This window comes from Fistularia commersonii, chromosome 13 (genome assembly GCF_037954325.1).
Source record: "Fistularia commersonii isolate RoL2024-O1a breed Wild chromosome 13, RoL_Fcom_v1.0, whole genome shotgun sequence".
NCBI classification, from domain to species: Eukaryota; Metazoa; Chordata; class Actinopteri; order Syngnathiformes; family Fistulariidae; genus Fistularia; species Fistularia commersonii.
In genome coordinates this window covers 16,667,961-16,687,232 of record NC_141296.1, presented here as the reverse complement: position 1 = coordinate 16,687,232, position 19,272 = coordinate 16,667,961, and the positions used below count along the sequence as shown (strand labels likewise).

Sequence of the window (19,272 nt, the reverse complement as noted above, 5' to 3'; positions counted from 1 at the left end):
ACGTCACTTCCTGTCTTCCTGTTTTCGCTCAGCCTGAGTGTCGTTTTTTGGAGGGACGAAAGTGCGATATCTAGTGGACGCTTACCTTCTGCCGCGGATGATGCTCGGCTGTTTGTTTGCCTTGAGGCAGGTTTTCATTCATGAGTTCTTCTGCCGTTCCATCTTCATCAGCGGGTTGAGGCTGACGTTTCCTGTTGTACATTTCTAAACGTGTAGAATATCCATACAATGAGGTGCAGTGGAAGCTAGGCTAAGGAAAGCAGTGAACATCTGAACATGGAGGAAAAAAAGTTACAGAAAAAAAATAACCGTAATAATTTATTTTGCGTTTAAATGTGTAACAAAGTTGAGTTCTTAAATTAGCCGTGGAAAAAGCCAGAATCCTTTTTTTTTTTTTTTTTTAATTTAATCCTTCCTTTTCTTGGTGTTCAGCGAAACCCGAAAGTTCGAAACGTGCTTCTTTGTTGTTACGCTAAACACTTTCTTCATGGAACTGAAGGGCTTACCGGCTGCACCGATTGAAAAGATAGATGAAATACAAAATCAATAACGTCAGCTTAACTCATGATTGGGTTAAAAGGGTACTAACGTGACATGAAAAACATCCTTTAAAAACTTCAGGCCCCCAACACTGCTTTTGATTTAGCAACTGTTAACATGCAGTAGTAAACTCAAACACAGCTTCTGGAGAGAAAAAAAACAAAACCAGATGATTTCTGCAGGATATTATTGGATTAGAGGGAATTAAGTACTGGATGCCAAGTAAATTACTTTGTTTTTATTCTAAATTGGGGAGATGAAAATACATGGATGTGATTTCAATGATAGCTCTGGACCTGAACTGTTGAAGGAACAGAAAGGACTGGTGTCATAAATGGAATCTGAAAGAGTGCAGGCTGCTTTCGCCACAAAGACGTATCACCTTCAGCTCTGATGCGTGATCCTCGGGAGCACTGAATAGCTACGGTTGTGTCTAACTGTAACATGGCCCAGTGAAAACACTAAAATGTTTGATACAGTAACAACACGAGATGCCCTTGAGATGACGGTTTGGTCAAGATACGTCTTTGTATCTTTTCCTCATATATATATATATATATGTATATATATATATATATATATACCAAATGGCCAAATGTTTAAAAAATAAGATGCAAAATGTAAACAGTGTCGAGAGAAAGAAAACAAAGAGCCGAACAGCACCAGACACAAATAAAGATATTAATATAAGCGTAAGAGTCCTTGAGCCTCAGCACCAGAGTGAATCCCCTCTGTGAGTCCAGCAGTGCGGGGATGAGAAGGCAAAGTTGTACCAAAGTGAAGGCAGTTTCGCATTCAAGTAGGTACCAAAATAGATAACTATCGCAGCATTTCACTGACGCTGTGTGTCCTCTGAGTGTTTTAGCTGAAAGGGTGTGTGAGGGGGGGGGGGGCAGGCGGTCACTTGTCTTTGTCCTCCACTCTCATCCACTCCTCCAAGTCCACCGCCTCCATGTCTCCGTCGTCGTCGTCTTCGTTCTCAAAATCCCCCCACGTGTCGTACACGTCCCCCTTCGCCAGGTCCCCGTCCACCGAGTCGTCTCCGTACAGCGGCTCGTCATCCTCATCTTCAACTATCTCGATCTCCTCCGATTCATTCTCCGCTTCCTCTTCTTCGTCGTCGTCGTCGTCGTCATCTTCGTCTTCATCATCGTTGTCGTCGTCGTCGTCGTCCTCCTCCTCGTCATCGTCCTCGTCGTCTTCCAGCTCCACCTCTATCCCGCACACTTCCCCGTCCTCTATCTCGCCGTCCTCCTTTTCACCTCTGGAGGCTTCGTCGGCGGATAGCTCGCTCCTTTCGCTCTTGTCATTATGACAGGACACGCTGGTGGGTATGAAGCTGGAGGTAGCCGTCTTTGTGTTGATGTAGAGACGAGGAGGAGGATCTTGCCTGGCTCGAGAGCCCTGGCTGGCCGGCGAGGCGGCGGCGGTGGAAGCGGCTCTCCCGGAGTCTGGTTCCAGACCGGGGGCGGAGGGCGCAACCGCGGCGCCGGGCCTCACGGGGGTCATGTTGGGCACATACTCCCGAATCTCCCCCGGCTCCAGTGGGTCAGGCCCACAGGGGTCGTGCTCGCTGCAGGACAGCTTGCCATCCAGCTTGGAGATGAAGAGCATGCCGTCACGATGTAGCTTACAGTAAGAGCTGGGACACATCTCGCAGAACGAGGCCGCCTCTTTCCCGCAGACGTCGCACTGGTGCCACGGACACTCCCATCGCCCTGAAAGGGAGCTCGGTGTCATTTATAACTGAAAACACCTACGCTTGTTCGGAACCACCGAACGGTATTACTCATAACAATTGCACGAGAGGGTTTGTTTTTCATTTGTTATACCTTCCGGTACTTTGTACGCCACAGTTTTGATCCGGTAGTATTTACATGCTCATCGCTGCACTGAGAATTGAAATTGTCTCACGGGACGATTAAAGATGCATTCTATTCTACTCAACAACAAATTGTCTTCCGTCATATCAGTATCATACTTTTTGATAACGTGAGCACAAAATTAAAATGTCGGTTTGATCCTTCCCTGTGGGATTTCATGAGTATTGCCAGTTTTAAATCAACACATTGCTTTCCCCTTGCAGAGTGTAAGTCACAATAAATCTTATTCGTAGTACCCGCTTTCATTCATTCATTCACTGTCTGTGCTGCTTCTCATTGGGGGTTGCAGGGGGACTAAAATACATCTCTGAAAATATGCAGATGTTTGATCACACAGAGATGGCCGGTGTCATCTTCTACGCTGCAGTGTGCTGGGGCGGTAGGCTGAAGGAAGCTGACGCTAACAGGCTTAATAAGCTCATCGGGAAGGCTGGCTTCGTCCTGGGAGTTGAACTGGACTCGTTAGCGGAGGTGTTTGAGAGGAAGATGCTGAAGAAGCTGCTCAGAATCAAGGACGACGCCTCTCACCCCTTGCACGCTTAGCCGAGGAGCACCACAGAACGCCACAGAAGGTCTTTCTTACTTGTGGCCATCAAACTGTATAACACCTCCCATTTCTGCACGGGGGAAGCCTGACAGCGATGAAATCAAGAGCACGTTTGGAGTCGGAGCCTTCCGGCAAAATAATTTCCTTCGAGATCAATACAGTTCTATTCTATTCTATCCCCGCTCTCATTGGGCGAGGCGGGACACACTCTGGACCGGCCGCCAGTCGATCACTAGGCAAACCTACAGACTAGCACGGGCTATCTGCCCCTAGGAGATAAAACTTTGAGTCTTCGGAGCTTCATTGAAGCCACCAAACAGCTCCTGCTAAGAAAACAAATATGCCAACACTAAGCCAGAGCCGTCTCCGTCTCGAGCCAAACTGTCTAGCGACCTGCCCCGCCAGCCTCCTTGATGCTTCCGCCTTGCTTTTGCATATAATAAAAAAAAAAAAAGAATGATATGAACCTCTTATCAGGCCCTAACCACAAGCAAGCGGTTTTAACTGGTTTTAACATGTTTTAACCTGTCTTCAACCTGTTTTAGCTACTTCTAATTGTTTTTATTCCCCACTGGAGTACATTTACTCCACCCACGGACAGCCGGGTGCAATATAGCAACTCTGCTAAGCCTGTCTGGTACATCCATCTTCTCATATCGCATTTTATGCTGAAATGTTTAATGGCACTGTACTGTCTGTCCTTAAATAAAATTCATTCATTCATTCATCTGGTGTCTCCAGGGAACCTGCTGCATGAGAGGCAGGACCCACTTGCTGTGAGGCGAGGGCGCTTACCGCCGCGACCCCAGACTCATCGTACGCATGACGTAATGATGTGCTTGACATGTCATCTAAGCGGCATTCAATTTTGAATCACAACAGTAATATGCGGTAATGAAAACAAATGTATTTCCCATGCGGCCATGCACCACGTATTCTACGCACATGTACTAACACGGTGGGAAAAATAGCAATACATCTGCTTTACACTGAAACGAGTTTGCACATCTGACTGTGCAGAAAATGCAAATGAAGCCTTTTCAAGGTGAAATATGAGCCTCCTCTCTACTTGCCTGCAGGCCTCTTTGCCAGGTTGAGACAGTCGGCATGATAGACCTTGGGGCAACCTGGTTTCTTACAGGAAACCACCTGGCCCCCGTCACCGCAGCTGAAACACTCGTCCTCTCTCTCTTTTCTCACTTCTTGCTTGGTCTTCTTCTTCATGCCGACCCTCCTCTTCCCTTCCTTCGGTTTCTCGGCGGGCGGCTGGTTCTGCACGTGGACAAAAACAAGCAGCTGACGGTCACCAAAACCGTGAATGACCGTGAATCGCTGAATCCGCGCGGAGGCTAACCTTCGGTCGAACGCCCAGGAAACCACTGCAGTTGGGGGCTCCGCACTTGCAAACCGTCTTCCCGTTGCCCAGACACTCCAGGTTATAGTTGAAAGTCAGCTCCACACCTAAAGCACACACGTCGTCAGGCCGATCCCGTGCAACTTAAACGCGTGGGATTTGGCGGCGGGTTATCCGGGTCACTCCGACCTTTCGGGATGTCTTGCAGCGCGAACAGTCCCACCCTGGTGTCCCCGTTCACGGTCCACTTCTGAGTCTCGCAGTTCGGCTGGCAACTGTGGTTCATAAAACGCGCCTGATTCCCTTTGGGCCCGGCGTCGATGATCCGGTCCTGAGGTTTCACAAACGCAAAGGTTTACAAGCGACCACCGAAACGGGCATCCTCATTCAAACCAGCGGTCTCTCACCTTGTCCAGTGTAAGCATGTAATAGTTACAAATGTCATTCTCCTGAGCATGTTTGATCCTGGCGCGACATTCTTCCTCGTCTATCACTTCTCCCACGTACTCGCTCACAAAAGCTCCCTAGATGGGGGGAAAAAAAAAACAAAAAACAAAATACATCTTGAGATTCCGGCAGGCGCTGTTAATAAATGCCCGTGCCCGATTTGTTGAAAAGTGAGTTCGGAGGCATCAACACTGACAGGCCCGACATTCAAATCTCATTCTTTCATAAGTTTGGATGTTTGTTGTACTAGTGCAAATTGAACTTTTAGGTCTTTGTCTGGCAACTGAAAATCAAAATAGTGAAAAATACGACATGATCTCACTGTTCTTCACATTTATGGAAAATCATCGTCCTTTCGCTCTTTTCCCAGGACAATTTTCTCTGCCCCCCCGCGGGGGATCAGATCTCGGCGTCAACCCCAATCAAACTCATGTTTTCTACAACATTCCAAGCCCGCTTGACTGCTGAGTCCTTTTATAAACACTTGGCAATATTGCCATAATAGAGGGGACGGCCGCGCAGCTTCCACGGCCGGCCTCCGTTCCTCGTTGTGTCTACCATCGTCCAAAGCAAACAGAACAAATAACTCTGTTCCCTTGTCTTTTGCTCCAAGAGGATGTCTTAAAATTCCCTATTATTCCAATGATTTCAATTATTTTGTCCACCGTGATCCATCATTTTCTTGACTCTTTTAGTTGATTTTCAAGCACATTTTTCTGCAATTTGTCATGTTTTTGCCCGAGTAATTACTTTCCCCTCATTACCGTCACAAACCATTTTCTAGCTCCCTCTACCAAGATAACATATTCAAATTCTATTTTTTTAATCATACACACACACACACACACACACACGTATGTATGTATGTATACGCTAATTGCTCAAGCAAACACAAGAAACGCACATAGTTGTTTAAGACGTTAATCATGGAAATCCCACCTTTTTAATATCCGACACGGCACGTAAACCCCAGCCACAACCCAGCGTCCTGTAAATCTCCACGGACGTGTACTGGCGCTTGGTGAAGGCCTGGTTCTGGCAGCGCTCCCCGGCTGCGCACACCTGAGGGTGGCACTCGTACATCAGCATGCGGTTGATGCACTCCGAGTCGCCGCTGCACGGGCTGTCGTCCGACGCCTTGCAGTTGCAGCGCGGGACCTCGGATAAATCGGCCGTGACGATCTGCACCTTGCCGACCGGCCTGTTCACCTGAGGGGCGGAAACGGGGCACGGTGTATTCTCTCTGCGCGACGTCGTCGGCTAAATGAGCTAAACACGACGACAAAAAAGCTACCCTGATGTGCCTGTAGGGGGGAGGTTTCTTGTCGTTCTTCCTGTCCTCCTGGAGCTGCCTCATTTCTCTCTCGGTCTGGAGCTCCTTGAATCGTTCTGCCGCTTCAGTCAGGGCTGTAAGAAAAAAAAACACCACCGCACAGACGAGGTCAGAACTCCACGTACGTTGGCGCCCGCCGCGAAAAAGGTTGTCTTCGGACTAAAAACGTCGTACCTTTTTTGTACACGGCGTCCGCGCCTTTGCCCATTTTCTCGATATTGTGGGTGTCGCCCTCCATGTACGGGAAGACTCGCGCCTGGTACGTCCACACGAAATCTTTGGAGCCAAAGAACTGCACCGGGAATTCTCCCACCTCGTGTTTCATCCTCAGGATGTTCGTCGGGACGTCTTTGTTTATGCACACCTCCGCCGGCCACCACCTGCACAGGGTTCACAGGTTCGGAAGCGCGACAGAGCGACCGGCTTCGCGCTTGACGTTTGTCGAGCCCTTTACCTGTAACGTCCCCATTTGACCCACAGGATGTCCTTGATGCGAGGCTTCTTTCCGGCCTTGCAGTCGTTGCAGAACCAACTGCCCTGAGGCATCTCCATATTCAAACACTCCCGATGGAAAGCGGCCGGACAGGCTTCGCAGCAGAGCAGACTGCCACCTACCGACAGGGATTCACTATCAAGAATCACCGGATGGGATAAGTAAAACCGGTTGCGACACGCCGACGACGAACGAGAAAAAGCGCTAAAATATCGGCAACGGCTGTTGCTCGGAGCCCGAGGGTTGGCGGCTCGATTCCTGGCTCGCTTAGCGTGGGCGCGTGAATCGGCGAACGCCACTCCCGAACCCCCTCCTCGACCGCCGGAGTGCCGTTGAGCAAAACGCCGAACCCCCAACCGCTGCCCGTGGTTCTTCCACCGTGGGTTAAACGCAGGAGGTCCAGATGCGGCGGATGTTGCGCTGTACGTGAAACGTAAATGTGCCAAAGTAAAGCGTTCTTTTCTTGCTCTTCTAAATAAAACCTCCGATCACAAAGTCGAGACTTGATCGACGTGTAACATTATACACCCGATCCGAGGAGCAAGTGGTCGATGGACTTCTAAAAAAGCGCATCCAGCTTTATTGGCTAAATGATGTCATACCGGAAAATCCCAAAGTGTCTTATATTTTTTTCGAACGGACCTCTGTCGTAAAATTGGTATTAAAACTGCTGTCGACGGAGAGCCTCCGATCCTCAATAAATGTCATCGTGAGCAAAACAATAAGGAAACGATTGAGACGAATCACCATTAACCGCGATATCGCTGCTGAGATTGGACGCGAATGACGACAAACGGAGTACGTCGGGGGCGATATTTCGACTCGACAGCGAGCCTCCCTGCTTATCCTACAGCCGTGTTTCTGGCACGGCTACTCGGGATCATCAGATCCGGTGATCGGGACTGGATCGGCGAACCCACCTTCGGAGCACACGAAGCACCAGCTGACGTTGATGTGTTCGTGGTTCTTGCAGCCCTTGCGCGGCGTGAAGTGGTTGGGACATAGGAAGCTGTTGTTCGCCAGCACCACGCTGCCCGCGGCCATGCAGTTGTCGTTGGCGTGATAAGCCACGGGGCAGCGGACGCAGCGGGCCAGGCGACCTGCCGGGGCGAGCGCATCGGCAATAAAAAACACCGCTCGACACACATCCAAGCTGTTGAGTCGTGTAAAAGTCACACTGCAACATTTACTCAGCGCTCGGTTTCCTCTTGCGCGCCTTATTTCCACGATCGAGCCGAAACAAATTCATATGTTTAAATCATGGCGTGTATTTGGAGTGCCGAGCGGGCTGAGGAGATGAAGTTTGACTTTGTGAACGATTTGTTCCTGACCGACGTCGGATCGTTTTCGTGCGGATTTCCGGGTCGTTTCTCGATGGTTCTCGAGAGGTTCGTGCGAAAAAGGTCAGGCCATTTCCAGGAGGAAGTGGGTCACTGGTGTCATTCTGTATTTCTGGAAGTTTCTCTCCCGCTTTAGAGAAATTTCCTCTCTGAAACCAATCGGATTCGGAGGACTGAAGCGGTTTATCGGTTATAGGCTGATAACTAGCGTTTCAATTCACTTTTTGTCAGGGGCCTACATTTAAGCACTTGGCATTTCAGTGGAAAAGGTGGCTTTTCAATTACATATGGACCATTAAGTGAGACTTTACAAACACATGACAGTAACTTTATATGGTCCTGATTAGAAAATAAAATAGTCATTTGAATATAAACTAGAGACTGCTTAGCCTGTGTTTGGTCAAGCATCGCTTGAGGACAAAGTAAAAATAAATAAAAAAGCAATGCATAAATGAATGGAAAAATCCAAATCAGCCGGATAAAACCCTACAAAAAAGATCAAACGAACCCAAAAGAATTCCGTAACGGCGAAAAATAAAAGTCGTCCCCTTTCCCACGGAATACGTCCGTGATCGCGACCTCGATAGCCTCCTAAAGTCGCCGCTTCTGGAAAGATCCGGTCCTTGAAATGGGACTGAAGCCGTAGGAAGACACGCAACCGTTCACACATCTGGTGATATTTCTTGCGTACCTTTGGAGCTGCAGACGTTGAGCGGATTGGTGATGTGGCAGGTCAGACAGACGTGCAGGGCGCAGCGGAAGCCCTTGTTGTGTGGCTGCGTGGCCGAGAAGGCCAGGATACAGTCCGTGTGGTAGAACTTCCCACACAAGGGGATTATGCAGCGCTTCACCCCGTTTCCCGCCCTCTTACACACGAAACATGTGTGAACACCTGAAATTCCCAAAATGTCAGCATCGGTGACTAAAATACGTGACACGGAGACTCTCGTTCACTCATCTTACGGAGCGTCAACCATTCAGCCTGTCGCTCACGTCGAGTAAACGGGCAGCCATTCACCTTCTCATTCACGCATCGCGTAGACCAGTGTTTCCCAACCTGTTTCGAGCCACGGCGCATATTTTACATTCGAAAAATCACCCAATAAATATGTCAAAAACACTTTTTGACGAATTAGAATGAAACCGTAGTCTCGATTTACTTCGTGTGAAATATAATATATCTAATATCTGTAGATTCGTCAAGTCGCCATGCAAATTTCCCAATTTTTTCAATATCTCAAGACATGTCATCGATATGTCTGAAAACGGTATTATTTGAGAGAACTCTGGCTATTTCTTTATCGACGCCAGAGCCGAGCGTTTCTTCTACAACGATTTTGCCGGCAGGTCGTATTAATGTTTTGCTCCGGTGTGTGTGGGGCTGTTTGGATTCAGAGACGAGTTCAGCAACTTTATAGCAGCCGTCACCGCTTTCTCACTGGTCTCGGTCGTTTTCGACAACGCCGCCTGTTTGTTTACGCAGATACGAGTACTTTTTATTTTAAAAATGTATCACGCCAAGCGTCACTGACACACAGATGCGCAGGTTCATTCACGACCCGTCGCCATGGAATGGACACGCTGCCCACATAGACACAGGAAGACACATTATTTGCGTTGGATAAATCATTTTCGGACCGATCGGGTGAAAGTGGGCATTTTTCCACGGCGCACCCGATGATCTCTCGCGGCGCAGCGGTCGGGAAACACCGATATAGACATACGACTATCCATCCGCTCGTTCACGTGTCAAATAAACAGGCAGCCGTCCACCCTCTCAATCACGTGCCATACAGACATACAGCCGTAGACGTCGTATAGATATAAAACCATTCACACGCCATACGGACATTCAAACATTTACATCATACAGCCATAAAATGATTCGCTCACTCATTCACACGTCATCTAAAAGTAAAACCATTCACCCTCTCTTTGACGAATCATAGCCACACAACCGTTCACACTTAATATAGAGACGTGCAAGCTTTCGCTCGTGCAAATCCGACGATGTAAATGATTTATTCGTGACAGGAGCGGTTCTCACCAGTAGTGCACTGTCGACAGAGGAATTTCCCCTTGGGTGCAGCAGACAAGCCAATGCACCGCGGGTGGAAAGCGCCGTAGCAGTGGCCGTCACATAGCAACAGGTCCCCTGCCCTCTCGCACACCTGGACAAACACACAAATGCGCGTTCGGCGAACGCGTTTCAGTCGAGGGCGAGGCAACCGAAAGTGAAAATACAGTATTGTTTTGACGTCGTCGCACCTGGCAGACGTTCTCCTTCAAGCACGCCGCTCCGATTTTCCCTTTTCCATCCGCCTGGAGAGAAAGGCTGTCATTCAAACCCACGGGCGGCATCTACGGGGGGCGGACACATGTGTCAGGGATATTCACGCACGCTGCTGTCTGGTCTTTCTGTCGTGAATGTTTACGACACAGATCGAAGAAAAAGAGGCCCGCTCTCGACCGTGCGCACCTCGGGTTTCGGCGTCAGCGTCCCGGCGTGTACGCCGTGTCCCTCCTCGGTGCGGAAGCCATCGGCGTCCGGCCCCGGCTCGGGGCTCTCGGCTCGGTGGGCGCTCGGGGATCCGCTCGGAGTGACGGCCGCGGTTTCCTTCTCTGTGTCTGCAGCCGGGGCCGGCGATGCGCCGGGCGCGGGCTTTTCTGTCTTTACCGCTACCGCCTGTCCAAAACAACATCATAAGTACTTATTTAAAAAGGACATATTTTGAGGCTTGCCACGTTCCCTGTTGCAAGATGAGAGACTTAGTGTACACGGTGAGGAGCTAGGAAAGCGCTCCATACTAAGGAACTGCATGACGAACGGCCTGTTGTGTTTGCGGCCGCGTCTGTCTCCAGGCCTTCAAACACACATCTGAACATGCCTAAAAGCACGGGAAGCTCAGATACGGTCGACCGGCTTTCGTTTTGCGGACAGATATGGTGTCAGGACTGCATATTTTGCAAGAATCAGCAACGAATTTGAGCCATCGAGGATTAGAAAACTCAGGAGAGGCACATTTCGGTTAAAATGCGATTATTATTTAACCTGAAATATACAGGTGAAGGCTGAATGAGACAAAAAAAAGGTAATCGTATTCTAAAAATCAGACCTTGTCATGGGACATTTGTCATCCAGGCGTCATAAACCCACGTGTTGAATTAATATTATTAGAAATGGTTCTCGGTCTATATTTACTTTGCAAATTAGATGTGGAAATTCACTCATCGTAGGGAAACGTAGCCACTCATTCACACATCCGCCCTCTCGTTCACATATCTGGGCAATTTAGGGTCTCTAAAGAACCTCCTGCGTGTTTTTGGATCGTGGACGGAAACCGGAGAACCTGGAGGAAGCCCGCGCAGACACGGTCGGACTCGAACCGGCGACCAGAAGCAGCGCTAACCTTGCCGCCTGCCAAAACATACAGTTAGGCCCAGGAATATTTGGACGGTGACACGGGTTTTCTTGTTTCAGCGGTTTACGGAAGCATATTCGAGATACGACGAGACGGTCGATACGGGCTTAAAATGCAGCCTCTCGGCTGTGATTCAAGAGGATTGGCATCCAAATTGGAGCTAGGGTTTAGGAATTACAGCTCTTTCATATGCGGCCACCTCTTTTTGGCACGGGGTCACTTGGGTTTATTGACGATTTGACAAAAGACAGAAGAAGCTGAATGAATTATGAAGTGTCTAAGTATGTACTTTCTGCTCAGATTCAGCCAATGCGGCAAAGTTGATTGTACAGATGGACAACGATCCAGACCATACTGAAAAAGCGACCTGGGAGTTTTTTTAAAGCATAAAAGTGGAATATTCTGCCATCACCAACATAGCACGCCTTTCCCACGCTCAAGACAAAACTGAAGGAAGAAAGACCGACAAACAGCCGCAGTAAAAGCCCGGCAAAGCAACACGAAGGACGAAAGCCGGCGTTTCGGTGACGTCCACGGGTTCCAGACTTCAGGCCGTCACTGCCTGCAAAGGATTCTCAACAAAACATCCAAGTAACATTTCGCTACGGGTCACGCGAACCAGTATTTGTCCGATTACTATTTCTGGGCCTAACTGTATATTCAGTGTTTTTTTGACACGGGTCGGACACGGCACGTTGGAGGGCCTCGGTCTCCTCATCTCACTAAAAGGGAAGATGACAAAACCCAAAGGTCTCCGAAGAGGGCGCACAAAGATACTGACTGAGTTTTCTTTGAGCTTGTCCTTTTGAGGTATCAGAGCGTTCCTGACTGACACCTTCGCCTCCGAGGAAACCGCACCGTGACGCTTTGGCTCCTGGAGGAAAGAGCGATACACGATGAAAGTACGGCAACCTTTCGAACGGGGAAAAAAAAAACAAACCCGACCCGGATCGTCTTTGCGGCCATTTCACCCGGCTTCGGCGCAACGGCCCCTACCTTCTTCTTTGTGGGAATGAAGATTTCCTCAATGGTGCATTCCAAGACCTTGTGCGACAGTTTCCTCGGCCTCTTTCGTTCCGTGGTTATTAAGCCTGCGCCGGAGAGCGAAAACACTTAACCTCTGCAACTCTGCACAGGATGCGTGGACATACCGTAATGCCCGCGAATACCGGATTCAGGAGGTAGATCGGTGGCTTCTGCAGTGTCTGAGCGAAGCGGGGGTCGCGCCGAAGCCGGGGACGCCGAAGGGGTTCCGGAGCAATCTTCCTGAGACGGACCGTGATCCGGCGAGGCCGGCGTTTCGGCCGGCCCTCTGTCACACGAGGTTGAGGTAACGGTCTCCGCTGCGGCGGCGAGGTCTCCGAGAGGAGACGTCCCTGATGGCTCTTCCGCTTCACCGTAAACGGCTGCACTAGCAACCTGGAAAGCAAAGACATTTTGCGGCGGGGATCTGATCCAAAGTGTTTCCAGTTGTTTTGTGGCCGGAATACATAAAAACAAAACTATAGTCCTGGGAGTGTTTTTACTCCCTCTTGGAAGAGCTAATGCCACTTTTGTTTGGCATTCGAAGAAGCGTTGCGCTTCTGTTATGATCAGCGCAGGCTCCAGATGTTCGCTGACGCTCCTAAACGTCAGCAGTGTTGCTCACATGACTTTTCTGGTCTTTTGTGTCACCGTGTAACTCGACTTCTTTGGCCCCTTTTCCAATGAAAACCTGCCCCGAGCGATCAGACCACAACGGGAAAGCACTAAATACAGATGTAAACGCAGGTAACGATTATTTACTCAAACTGAAAACAGTTGATCCGCAGCCACCGCATTTACCAGGGGCCATAAACAAATATATACAATAACGCTTGCATTTCTACAAAGAAGCACGATCATGACAAAACCCATCGGTTTAAACTCTTAAAACTGTGTTACCTTACAGAACTGTATGTTTGAAACGAAAAAAATAAATTCCCTGAGAGTGCAATCGAACAGTGTCCGAGGTTTACGTTCACCAAAGTAATATGTTCTAAATAATGCGCTTGACAGATTGTTGATACATTTCAACTTAATCGCTGCAGCGATCCACCGCTGATTTGCAGAGAACGCCAGATTATTTGCTGCACGCACAACCCGGTTTACGAATTGATCTGATGTCTTGATCTGAAATCCGATAAGATGTGGGATTTAACAATCTCATAATACTGATAAATCCTCATAAAACTCTCTCTTACCATTCTGGAAGACTCCAACGCATGTTTCTTTGATTTCTTTTTTGGGGCAAATATTTGTTCATACTCGACGGTCGACTCCAGGAGCCTTTTCGTCGGTTTCCGGAGCCGCTTGTTCTCTGGGTGCCCTGTTTTTAAAAGCACACGTGAAGTCCGTGGTATATTCATAGAAAGAAGGGTTGTGGCCTTTTGACCAAGGCGTGTCACAATAAAAGACTTTCACCATTTATCAGACAATAAACGGAAAAGACCTTTACATTTTTTTCTCTCCTTTCCAGCCTCAAAACATCCCGTTTCGGTCAAACGACAAATAAAAACCCCGGTGCCTGGACAGCTCCTTGAGGTACGTGAAACAGGGAAGTGTCATGCGTATTGAATATTAGTCCGCAGAGCGGCAACAGGCCCTTTTCTGCCCTCATTTGCCTAAAATTCATTGCGCTATACAAATGCCGGTTCAGGCGGTATTGAGTAGCCTGCAGGTATGAAGCAAGCGAAGAACTAGCAAAAGACTATTGATGGTTCACGGCCAGTTTCAAGGAGGCGCTAATATGTCCATAATAACATTTAGCGCGATTAATTCCAAGTTCTAATTGGGTCTGGCGAACTTTTGAGTCCCCCCCCCCCCCCCCTCCACAGCGACAATATTGGCAAAAATCAACAGCGGAGGCTCGCATCTTACCGGCGGCGCCGCCTGCGTCCGAGAAAGGCGAGTCGTTCCCGGTTCGCTTTTCGACTTCCCGCTTGAAATCAGAAGACACTCGTTTGCCGCGAGGCCCGCTCGCCTCGGCGTACGCGTCGCTCGGGTCTCCGGCGAGGTGGTCGTCCGCCATCTGCCAGCGCTTCTTCAAAGCTACGGTCGATTCGGAGCTCTTGTCCGAGCGGCCGCTTGTCGCCGGGCGGTCGGCGGCGGCGAAGTCGGCGTGGCCGCTCACAAACTCCCTGCCGTAGGCGAAGTCGGCCAGCTCCGGGCAAAGGCCGGCGATGCCCGACTTCAACTTGGCCGGCAGCCTCTGCTTTCTCCGCGGCTTGTCAGAATTCTGAAGGTAAACGGGGAAATCTTTGCAGTGGTAGGTGTCGGCCGTCATGATGGGCTTAGTCCTGCTTTTCGATTTCGGCGCCGACCTGACCGACTGCCCACTCTCCGTTTTGATCCTTCGACCGAAACCGTCGCCGCTCTTGAGGAGATCCTTTCTCGCGGAGGTGGGGACGACCAGCGGTTCCTCTTTGATCGGCGCCGGCGCCGGCGGCAGAACCAAGGGCCGGCCCTCTTTCTCCCTGGTGTCGTGCATGTCTTTCAGGAGCATGAGGAAGGTGCTGAACCTGTAGTTGGTATCGGGCCGAAAGGCGGCGTCCTCCGAGGCGCCGCTCTCCTCCTTCACCAGAGACCGAAACGTGACCTCTTTGACGTCGCGGAACGTGTCGACGGGAGACGGCGACGGGGAAGAAGACAGAAAGCTCTGGACATCGTTTTCCATCTTTATCTCCACGGGCCACGCGGAGGGGTCATCGGGAACTTTGGGGTTTATCAACGAGCCGTTGCGAATTTGTTTCTTCTCCGGCTTTCTCGCTCGCCTCTTGGGTGAGCCGCGACCGGCGTCCAGGGATTCATCTCTCATTAGAGCGGCGATACCGGCCGTATTGTGCCGACCGCCACCGCAGTGGGCGTCTGTTAGGAGGAGGCCTGCGGCGAGCGCCTCTTCCGCATCCCTTTCCTCCTCCGCCTCCAGGGCCTTCGTCATGAGCCGACTGCTGGCGGAGAGGCTGAGGGAGTGCGCGTCCGCCGGACGGCGCGACAGCCGGAGACAGTCGCCCGGACTCTGTTCGGCATCGGCGAAACGAGACATCGCGTCGAAAGTCAAGCTCGCGGGGGAAGCGCGCAAGTGGGCCGGACGTTTCACATTTTCGGTCGAGTCGATCCTCGTCGACGTCCTTTTCGGGCGGTGCAGAATCGGCACGGTATCCAGGTCGGCGTAAGGCGAGTCCTCCCTCTCGTCTTTCAGTGCACGCGTCGGTGCGTAAAGGGGGTCCAGTGTGTCCGCCGGGGCGGGCGACGACTCTTTCGATCCGATCGTAATGTGGCCGAATATGTCCGACAGATATTTCTTTTTCTTGCACGCTTTTCTCTTGTCGGATTGAGCCGCCGCGGCACTTCTGGCGGGACGTCGCTGGCTCCGGTGGGGGGCCGCGCCGGCCGACGGCGGCGGCGGCCCCGCGTCCGAGCGGCGAGGGGGCTTCTCGGCCGAGACCGGGCAGGGAACGCGCTCCTCCCCGTTGACGGATGCGGCCGGCACGCTCCCGGCACCTTGCCGTCTGCCGGGGAGCATGTATTCAGCCTCCGCCACGCTGACTTTCCACGCCGTCAGCAAAGTCTTGGGTATCTGCCAAACAAACAAAAATAACAACGGCGATCGTGTCGACGACACCAGAACGGCACGTTCACGTATTCGATTCGCGACCTTACCGAGTACTTGTAGTCCTTCTCTTTCTGCTTGCCCCGCCGCCGCAAGACGGGCAGGTCTTGGAACTGATGGCCTCCTTCGAACGCGAGAACGGCGTTTCCCGGGACCCAGGCGCACTCCATGATCGCCCCGATCGTCTCCAGGAAGTACATCCGACAGGGACGGGGACTGGGCGCTGGAACGGGACCGGATCCGTTAACCGGTTGCGACAACACGCTCGCTTTACAGTCGGCAAACGTGACGCGCTCTCCGAAGCCTCACCTTTCATCTTGGTGTGGATCCCCTGATCTGGGTCGCAGATGACCTGGCAGGGCCACCAGGGTCGCCTGTTGAATTTGGCCCACACCAGGTCCCCCTCCACGTATTGAACCGTGGGAAACGGCTTTTTCTTTGGGCTGCTTGACTGAACGGGACAGTGAACAAAACGGGTTACGCAGATGGAAACGGGCATACGCATTCTGCGCAGCGTAACTGTAAAGCCCTCTACGGTCGATGCGTTCGTCTACGATCCTGTGCTCGGGGTCGCAAGGGGGGGGGGGGGGGGGGGGGGCTGCCGCCTGTTTCAGCAGTCATTTTACACGAGGCGGGAATCACCGTGTGTGGATCACAAGGCCACGTCGACGTGCAACCGTTCACATCCACTCCGATGAACCTCGGCAGGAAACCGGAGAACCTGCGCGGACACGGTGAGAACGCGCAAAGACCCTCCTGTCGGAATCAAACCGAGGACCTACGACGCGTCAGCCGCTGCGCAACCGTCCGGCGGTTCATCTCGTTCTAGAAATGACAGGAATGAATTTTGCACTGAGTCGGCGGCCCGCTGATTGTGCCCTCTTCTGTGAACACTGGAGACACACCAACCCTTGCAGGCGTGGACGGCGGCCTCTGAGAAGCCGGTAGTCGAATATCATAACTCGTTTCTTATTCCGAGCAGGTAACGTGCACGCCCCCCCCCCCCCCCCCCCCCCATCGGTTTAACGGTGGACCCTCGATGGACAGAAACCTTGGCTGCCGCGCACGAATCGAACTCACATTTGAGTCGGTGCCCGCTGGTGAAACGAGCGCGGGTTCGAGGGGGGAAAATTCACCGTCGCTCTCAGACTCCTCCCCCAAGCTCCAGCCGTCCCTCATGGTGATGTCGGGCAGCGCGCTGGGGCTCAGCGTGGGGTCCAGCTCCGATATGGTTTTGGACATCAGGTTGAAGAGGGTGGGTTTGTACGTCCTTTTGTCGAACCCCGAGCCGCACGCGGTCTTGGAGGCCGCGAGCGTCCGGTCCCGACCCGGCCTGTGGGGCTGGTGAAACGGCGCCAGCTCCATGCCGCTGTTGTGCGCGCTCTCCTCCGACTCCTCCTTCGCGTCGTCGCCGCCGCCGCCGTCGAAAAGCGTCGACTCGAAATGCAGGTAGCCGTTGGGGATGGGGGAACAGCGCTCCAGGCTGTCGGGGCTGCGGGGGGAGAAGCCGTTCCTATCCACGTCGGTCAGAGTCTCGAACGGCTCCGTGTCGCCGTCGCCCGGGGACGGAGGCGGCGGCCGGACGGACGGCGCCCGGAACGCGTCGTCGTCGTCGTCGTCGCAGTTCAAGCGGCTCCGGTTGTGCAGCTCCCTCTCCAGATCGGCCTTCTTCACCGCCGCGCTCAAGTCCTGCAGCCGCCGCAGCGGACTGTAGCAGAGAGGGGGCTCGGGCTGGCAGTACCCGAGGCCGCCGGGCTGCGCGGGCGAAGCCTGCTCCGAGGGCCCGCGCCTCATGGCGCCGCGCTGCTTTCCACAGGAAGTGCTCACAACCAGGCCGTTGCGGGGTCTCGGCTCCGGCTGGCCCGAGCCGAACAGCGGGCCGGCCCTGACGGCCGCTCTGTACGTATGACTCATGTTGTCATGGCTCTGCCCTGTCGGGGAGGGGGGGGGAAAAAAAACAAAATTATTCGATTTGATTTCTTTTGAAAAAGGACATGCAAACTAGATCGGTGACTAAAACAATAACTCCGGGGGAGCAGAGAAGACATTGGAAATTGGAAAAACCCAAACGAGTCAGACAGAGAGTGATGTAAAAGGAGCGCGCACACTCACAACACACACAGTTAAGACGAAAAAGCGGAATATCCGGTAAAAAAAAAAAGCATCTCTCATTCACAGGGTATCCGAGCATAGCGCCGCTTTGTCCGTGGGTCGCGGGGTGTGCGGGGTGTGCGGGGGTCCGGGGGCCACAGCGGCCGCTGGGGGACTCCAGTCAATGGAGGAGAGCTGCGGAGGTGCTGACACTGAGCCGTCACACACACACACACACACACACACACACACAAGCTACAGCCTCACAGCAATACAGGAAGCTACTATCAACTCACCGGGAGGGCCGAAACGAAACACACTCTCTCACACACATACAAGTTCACAACACTATCAACACGTGTGGGGAGTGGGGGGCGGAAAACTTACCATCAGAAGTCGGTCACCGTGAAACCGACTGCGGCCGGTGTGCAACGTGACACAAAGCGAGTGTGTGTTTTTTTTTCTGTGTGTGTGTGTGTGTGTGTGCGGATCTGCACAATCCCAGCTGAGGCTGCGCTCGGAGTAGGCCCCGGCGCGCCGCGCTTCATCGCCCGGTTCGGCGGCGGCGGCGGCGGACCCCCGCCTCCCCCCCCTCCACCTCCGGACACTGTCACCGTCAGCAGCGCCGCACACAAAAGAAGAAGAAGAAGAAGAAGGAGAAGGAGAAGGAGAAGAAGAAGAAGAAGTAGACCTCCATCGGCGTCCACGCACGGCCGGGGTGTCACGCGAAGCCTCCGGCCAGGTCCCACACGGCGGCCTTACTTATTCACTACATGTCTCGGTTGTTTTTTCTTTTTTCTTTTTTTTTTTTTGCCCGCCGCCGGTCGCGGTGCCCCCCCGGTTGTGTTAAAACAAGCCCGGACCGAGTGTGTTGGTGAGCGGCAGCCAATCGGCAGGGCCTCCCCCCCCCCCTCCGCTTCCTCCTCCTCCTCCTCCTCCTCCCCCCGTCTGCAGAGGGCCGTGACACTCACCCTCCACGCGCTTGCGCGTACACGCACACCTCACCCCGCAGCCAAAGTGTGTGTTTTTGCAAAGTCAATGAATGGGGAGAGGCGGCTGCGCGTTCGCGAGGTTTGGTGCGCGTGCGCGTGATCGAGGCGCGCACGGCCTCCCCGGTCAAACCCGAGGAAAAAAAAAAAAAAAAAAACCCAGCGCCATGTTGGTTCTTCCTCCTCCCTCAGTCGGTTTTACC

The 19,272-nt window shown here is 52.2% G+C and overlaps 1 protein-coding gene across 3 annotated transcripts; it reads right to left on the bottom strand.

Annotated features, from left to right (window-relative positions):
• Positions 1–763: 763 nt before the first annotated feature.
• nsd1a (nuclear receptor binding SET domain protein 1a) lies at positions 764–18,990 on the bottom strand. 3 transcript variants are annotated; one of them, XM_086158392.1, is made up of 23 exons: positions 18,772–18,990; positions 17,070–17,920; positions 16,299–16,440; positions 16,040–16,212; positions 14,258–15,956; positions 13,582–13,706; positions 12,529–12,778; positions 12,356–12,450; positions 12,141–12,233; positions 10,417–10,623; positions 10,206–10,298; positions 9,985–10,108; positions 8,629–8,829; positions 7,518–7,697; positions 6,559–6,715; positions 6,279–6,484; positions 6,066–6,178; positions 5,711–5,980; positions 4,732–4,848; positions 4,514–4,655; positions 4,325–4,431; positions 4,044–4,242; positions 764–2,258 (listed from the first exon to the last, which is right to left on the bottom strand). In XM_086158392.1, the coding sequence occupies exons 2-23, from the start codon at positions 17,901–17,903 to the stop codon at positions 1,441–1,443; spliced, it is 6,345 nt and encodes a 2,114-aa protein (XP_086014518.1). In that variant the 5' UTR covers positions 17,904–17,920; positions 18,772–18,990; the 3' UTR covers positions 764–1,440. The 3 variants fall into 3 exon arrangements, with proteins under 3 accessions (XP_086014518.1, XP_086014519.1, XP_086014521.1); XM_086158393.1 differs by lacking the exon at positions 18,772–18,990 and adding an exon at positions 18,468–18,680; XM_086158395.1 differs by lacking the exon at positions 12,141–12,233.
• Positions 18,991–19,272: the final 282 nt, after the last annotated feature.

Coding starts and splice junctions, on each gene's coding strand:
- nsd1a (XM_086158392.1), bottom strand. CDS start 17,903: ATGAGTCATACGTACAGAGCGGCCGTCAGGGCCGGCCCGCTGTTCGGC. Junction 16,213..16,298: donor GATCCACACCAAGATGAAAG/GTGAGGCTTCGG, acceptor GTCCCGTTCCAG/CGCCCAGTCCCCGTCCCTGT. Junction 4,243..4,324: donor TCCTGGGCGTTCGACCGAAG/GTTAGCCTCCGC, acceptor GTCCACGTGCAG/AACCAGCCGCCCGCCGAGAA.